Here is a 6,960-nt window from a genome sequence, read left to right as displayed (position 1 = left end):
CTCACCTGCCAGCCCCAGGTCGATGAAGGGATAATTCACCAGCACGAGTTTGTTGAAGTTGAATTTGTAGGTGAAGCGTTTGCCTTTGGTCTTGTGGAGAATGCGCTTGTTGTAGTAATACCTGAGAGGGGGCGGGGCCTCGATTAATCCACGCCCACCCGCCAAAAATAACCGGGGAGGGGGCGGGGCATCGCTCAGACCACACCCACCCACTCGGAATATCCGGGGAGGGGGTGGGGCCTCGATTAAACCACGCCCACCCGGAATATCCGGGGAGGGGGCGGGGCCTCGATTAAACCACGCCCACCCACTCGGAATATCCGGGGAGGGGGCGGGGCCTCGATTAAACCACGCCCATTCGCCAGAAATACACGGGGAGGGGGCGGGGCCTCGATTAAACCACGCCCACCCGCCCAAAATACACGGGGAGGGGGCGGGGCATCGCTCAGACCACGCCTACCCATCTGAAATAACTGGGGAGGGGGCGGGGCCTCGATTAAACCACGCCCACCCGCCCGAAATAACCAGGGAGGGGGTGGGGCCTCGATCAGACCACGCCCACCCACCCAAAATAACCGGGGAGGGGGCGGGGCCTCAATGAAACCACGCCCACCCGCTCGGAATAACCGGGGAGGGGGCGGGGCCTCAATGAAACCACGCCCATCCGCCAAAAATAACCGGGGAGGGGGCGGGGCCTAAATGAAACCACGCCCACCCATCGGAAATACACGGGGAGGGGGCGGGGCCTCGATTAAACCACGCCCACCACCCCCGAAATATACGGGGAGGGGGCGGGGCCTCGATTAAACCACGCCCACCCGCCAAAAATAACCGGGGAGGGGGCGGGGCATCGCTCAGACCACGCCCACCCACCAAAAATATGCGGGGAAGGGGCGGGGCATCCATGAGACCACACCCATTCATGAATAATACCTAGGAGGGGGCGGGGCCTCAATGAAACCACGCCCACCCGCCAAAAATAACCGGGGAGGGGGCGGGGCATCGCTCAGACCACGCCCACCCACTCGGAATAACCGGGGAGGGGGCGGGGCCTCGATTAAACCACGCCCACCCACCTGAAATAACCGGGGAGGGGGCGGAGCCTCAATGAAACCACGCCCACCCGCTCGGAATAACCAGGGAGGGGGCGGGGCCTCGATTAAACCACGCCCACCCACCTGAAATAACCGGGGAGGGGGCGGGGCCTCAATGAAACCACGCCCACCCACCTGAAATAACCGGGGAGGGGGCGGGGCCTCAATGAAACCACGCCCACCCACCATAAATACCCGAGGAGGGGGCGGGGCATTGCTCAGACCACGCCCACCCCCCAAAATAACCGGGGAAAGGGCGGGGCCTGGATAGAACCACGCCCATTCATCAGCAATACATGGAGAGGGGGCGGGGCCTCGGTCAGACCACGCCCACCCACTCAGTAACACCCGGGGTGGATTTTGGGGGTCTCGGGATGGGATTTTTGGAATCCTGGAGTGGATTTGGGGACCCTGGAATGGATTTGGAGATCCTGGAGTGGATTTTGGTGTCCCAGGATGGGATTTGGGGGTCCCGGGATGGGATTTTGGCAATCCCGGGGTGGATTTGGGGACCCTGGCGTGAATTTGGAGATCCTGGGGTGGATTTTGGTGTCCTGGATGGGATTTTGATGCTCTCAGAGCAGATTTTGGGGGTCTCAGGGCAGATTATGGGGTCCCAGGATGGGATTTTGGGAATCCCGGCGTGGATTTGGTGACCCAGGAGTGGATTTGGAGATACCGGAATGGATTTTGGTGTCCCAGGATGGGATTTTGGGGGTCTCAAAGCAGATTTTGGGGTCCCAGGATGTGATTTGGGGGTCCTGGGATGGTTTTGGCGTCCCAGGATGGGATTTTGGGACCCTGGGATGGATTTTGGGGTCCCAGATCAGATTTGGGGGTCCCAGCATGGGATTTTGGGAATCCCGGGGTGGATTTGGGGACCCTGGAGTGGATTTGGTGGATTTGGGTGTCCCAGGATGGGATTTTGATGGTCTCAGAGCTGATTTTGGGTGTCCCAGATCAGATTTGGGGGTCCCTAAGCCGGGTTTCGAGAGCCCCCCTGACCTGAGGGCACGGCTGAGCTCGTCCTAGCTCATGTGGGGCAGATTTTGGGAATCCCGGAATGGATTTGGGGACCCTGGAGTGGATTTGGAGATCCTGGGGTGGATTTTGGTGTCCCAGGATGGGATTTTTGGTGTCTCAGATCAGATTTGGGGGTCTCGGGGCAGATTTCGGGGCCCCAGGCTGGGATTTGGGGGCCCCAGGATGGGATTTTTGGATCTCAGATCAGATTTGGGGGTCCCTAAGCCGGGTTTAGAGCCCCCCTGACCTGAGGGCGCGGCTGAGCTCATCCTAGCTCATGTGGGGCAGATTTTGGGTGTCCCAGGATGGGATTTTGGCAATCCCGGGGTGGATTTGGTGACCCTGGAGTGGATTTGGTGGATTTTGATGTCCCAGGATGGGATTTTGGGACCCTGGGATGGATTTTGGGGGTCCCAGATCAGATTTGGGGGTCCCAGCATGGGATTTTAGGAATCCCGGGGTGGATTTGGTGACCCAGGAGTGGATTTGGTGGATTTTGGTGTCCCAGGATGGGATTTTGGTGGTCCCAGATCACATTTTGGGGGTCCCAGATCAGATTTTGGGGGTCCCAGATCAGATTTGGGGGTCCCAGGCTGGGTTTAGAGAACCCCCCTGACCTGAGGGCACGGCTGAGCTCGTCCTAGCTCATGTGGGGCAGATTTAGGGGTCCCAGGATGGGATTTTGGGGTCCAGCATGGGATTTTGGGAATCCCGGGGTGGATTTGATGACCCTGGAGTGGACTTGGGAACCCTGGGATGGATTTTGGTGTCCCAGGATGGGATTTTTGGGGTCTCAGAGCAGATTTTGGGGTCCCAGGCTGGGATTTGGGGGTCCCGGGATGGATTTGGGTGTCCTAGATCAGATTTGGTGGTCCCAGATCAGATTTGGGGGTCTCAGATCAGATTTGGGGGTCTCAGATCAGATTTGGGGGTCCCTAAGCCGGGTTTAGATCCCCCCTGACCTGAGGGCGCGGCTGAGCTCGTCCTAGCTCATGTGGGGCAGATTTTGGGGGTCTCAGGATGGGCTTTTGGCAATCCCGGCATGGATTTGGGGACCCTGGATTGGATTTGGTGACCCTGGAGTGGATTTGGAGATCCCGGGGTGGATTTTGGTGTCCCAGGATGGGATTTTGGGTGTCCCAGATCAGATTTCGGGGTCTCAGGTTGGGTTTTGGTGGTCTCAGATCAGATTTGGGGGTCCCTAAGCCGGGTTTCGAGAGCCCCCCTGACCTGAGGGCGCGGCTGAGCTTGTCGTAGTTCATGTGGGGCAGATTTCGGGGCCCCAGGCTGGGATTTGGGGGTCCCTGGATGGGATTTTGGCAATCCCGGGGTGGATTTGGTGACCCAGGAGTGGATTTGAAAATCCCGGGGTGGATTTTGGTGTCCCAGGATGGGATTTGGGGGTCCCGGGATGGGATTTTAGGAATCCCGGGGTGGATTTGGTGACCCAGAAGTGGATTTGGTGGATTTTGGTGTCCCAGGATGGGATTTTTGGTTCTCAGATCAGATTTGGGGGTCCCTAAGCCGGGTTTCGAGAGCCCCCCTGACCTGAGGGCGCGGCTGAGCTCGTCCTAGCTCATGTGGGGCAGATTTCGGGGCCCCAGGCTGGGATTTGGGGGCCCCAGGATGGGATTTTGGCAATCCTGGGGTGGATTTGGAGATCCTGGAATGGATTTGGGGGTCCCAGGATGGGAGTTTAGGAATCCTGGGGTGGATTTGGTGACCCAGGAGTGGATTTGGTGGATTTTGGTGTCCCAGGATGGGATTTTGAAGATGCTGGGATGGATTTGGGGGCCCTGGGTTGGATTTTGGGGTCTCCAGGGTGGGTTTCGAGAGCCCCCCTGACCTGAGGGCGCGGCTGAGCTTGTCGTAGTTCATGTGGGGCTTGCACTTGCGCACCCCCCACAGCCGGGCCACCTCGTCGGGGTCCTTGATGACGAACTCGCCGTAGTCGCCCTGCCAGGCGATGACCTCGCGGTACTGCTCCTGCCGCAGCAGCTCCAGGATGAAGTGCCAGAGCTGAATCTGCCGCGAGCCGGGGCTCGACTCCGCCTTGTACGCCCACTCTGGGAACGCGAACCCTGCGGGGACAGCGGGGACATCGTCACTGGGACAGCAGTGACATCATCACTGTGACACCAATGACATCATCACTGTGACACCAGTGACATCATCACCGTGATAACAGTGACATCATCACTGTGACACCAATGACATCATCACTGTGACAGCAGTGACATCATCACTGAGCCCACTCTGGGAACGCGAACCCTGCATTGGGGACAGCGGGGACAGTGGGGACATCGTCACTGTGACATTGGTGACATTGGGGACATCATCATAGTGATATCAGTGACATCGTCACTGTGACATTGGGAACATCCTCAGGGTGACATCATCACTGTGACACCAATGTGATAATGGTGACACCGTACTGTGCCCACTCTGGGAACGCGAACCCTGCATTGGGGACATTGGGGACAATGGTGACATCACCAGGGTGACATCATCACTGTGACAGCAGTGACATCATCACTGAGCCCACTATGGGAACGCGAACCCTGCATTGGGGACATCGTGACACCAATGACATCATCACCGTGATAACAGTGACATCATCACTGAGCCCACTCTGGGAACGCGAACCCTGCATTGGGGACATTGGGGACAATGGTGACATCACCACAGAGACATCATCACTGAGCCCACTCTGGGAACGCGAACCCTGCGGGTGACATCGTGACACCAATGACATCATCATTGGGACAGCAGTGACATCGTCACTGTGATAACAGTGACATCATCACTGAGCCCACTCTGGGAACGCAAACCCTGCATTGGGGACATTGGGGACACTGTGACACCAATGACATCATCACTGTGACAGCAGTGACATCATCACCGTGATAACGGTGACATCATCACTGAGCCCACTCTGGGAATGCGAACCCTGCATTGGGGACATTGGGGACATCGTCACTGTGACACCAATGACATCATCACCGTGATAACAGTGACATCATCACTGAGCCCACTCTGGGAACGCGAACCCTGCATTGGGGACATTGGGGACACTGTGACACCAATGACATCATCACTGTGACATCAGCACTGTGACATTGGGGACATCATTGGGGACAATGGTGACACCAATGACATCATCATAGTGATAACAGTGACATCATCACTGAGCCCACTCTGGGAACGCGAACCCTGCGGGGACAGCGGGGACAGCGGGGACATCGTCACTGTGACACCAATGACATCATCACCGTGACACCAGTGACATCATCACCGTGATAACAGTGACATCATCACTGAGCCCACTCTGGGAACGCGAACCCTGCATTGGGGACATTGGGGACAATGGTGACATCATCATAGTGATATCAGTGACATCATCACTGTGATAATGGTGATATCATCACTGTGACATTGGGGACATTGGGGACATTGGGGACATCGTCACTGTGACATTGGTGACTCCGCCTTGTACGCCCACTCTGGGAACGCGAACCCTGAATTGGGGACATTGGGGACACTGTGACACCAATGACGTCATCACTGGGACATCATCACTGTGACATCATCACTGTGACAGCAGTGACATCATCACTGAGCCCACTCTGGGAACGCGAACCCTGCATTGGGGACATTGGGGACAATGGGGACATCATCACTGTGACACCAATGACATCATCACTGTAATAATGGTGATATCCGCACTGGGACATTGGGGACATTGGGGACATCGTTAATGGGATATTGGTGACATCATCACTGTGATATCGTCACTGCAATAAGGGTGACATCGCTGTGACAACAGTGACATCACCACGGTGACAACAGTGACATCATCACGGTGACAGCAGTGACATCATTAAAGTGACAACTGTGACGTCACCACGGTGACAGCAGTGACATCATCACAGTGGCATCAGTGACATCATCACGGTGACATCAGTGACATCATCACAGTGGCAGCAGTGACGTCATCACCGTCCCCTCCCGTGTCCACTTTGGGGCCGAATTTGAGGAATCCCCTCCCCCCAAAATCCCCCCCAAAATCCCCCCCAAAATCCGGGGAAGAGCCAATTTTGGGATTTTGGGGACCCTCCGATGACATCACCGCCCTGATGACGTCACTGCCCTGATGACGTCACCCACCCCCATCCCGTTGCGTAGCAACCAACGATGCTAAAAATAACCCGGGGGAGGCGGGAACGGAGCGCCCCTCCCCCACCCCCAAAAAACACCCCCGGAGAGGGGGGAGGGGCGCCCCCGGAACGGCCCCAAAAATCCCCCAAAAACTGCGCCCCGAAAAAATGGAGAGTCCTAAAAATAGAGCATGAAAAACCCAAAAATACCCCAAAAACAGTGCACAAAAAAACCCAAAAATGCCCCAAAAACGGTGTCTGAAAAAGCCCCAAAAACCCTGAAAATGCCCCAAAAACGGTGCCTGAAAAAGCCCAAAAATGCCCCAAAACGAGAGCCTGAAAATGCCCCAAAAAAGCACCCGAAAAAAATGAGAGCCCCCAAAAACGAGAGCACAAAAAAAACCCCAAAATGCCCCAAAAACGGTGCCTGAAAATGCCCGAAAATGAGACCCAAAAAACCCTGAAAATACCCCAAAATTGGCACATTGAAATGTCCCAAAAACGGCGTCCTGAAAACAGGGCCCTAAAATCGGCATCCCAAAAACAACGCCCGAAAAACGCCCGTCCCGAAAACGGCATCCCAAAATCATCACCCCATAAAAATCATCCTAAAATCATGACCATAAAAAACATCCTAAAAATCATCACACCCAAAAAAATCATCCTAAAATCGTCACCCCAAAAAC

At 55.9% G+C, this 6,960-nt stretch overlaps 1 protein-coding gene across 1 annotated transcript; it reads right to left on the bottom strand.

Moving 5' to 3' along the window:
* Positions 1-6: 6 nt before the first annotated feature.
* Positions 7-5,091, bottom strand: LOC130587574 (ETS domain-containing transcription factor ERF-like; the record flags this gene model as incomplete). The annotated part of the gene is made up of 3 exons (XM_057388554.1): positions 4,997-5,091; positions 3,964-4,224; positions 7-121 (listed from the first exon to the last, which is right to left on the bottom strand). Coding segments are annotated over exons 1-3 (471 nt in total), but the record flags the coding sequence as incomplete, so codon positions are not given.
* Positions 5,092-6,960: the final 1,869 nt, after the last annotated feature.

This window comes from Malurus melanocephalus, unplaced genomic scaffold, assembly GCF_030028575.1.
Source record: "Malurus melanocephalus ecotype Western Australia unplaced genomic scaffold, MMel_1.1 scaffold_2099, whole genome shotgun sequence".
NCBI classification, from domain to species: domain Eukaryota; kingdom Metazoa; phylum Chordata; class Aves; order Passeriformes; family Maluridae; genus Malurus; species Malurus melanocephalus.
This window is presented reverse-complemented; position numbering and strand designations above follow the sequence as displayed.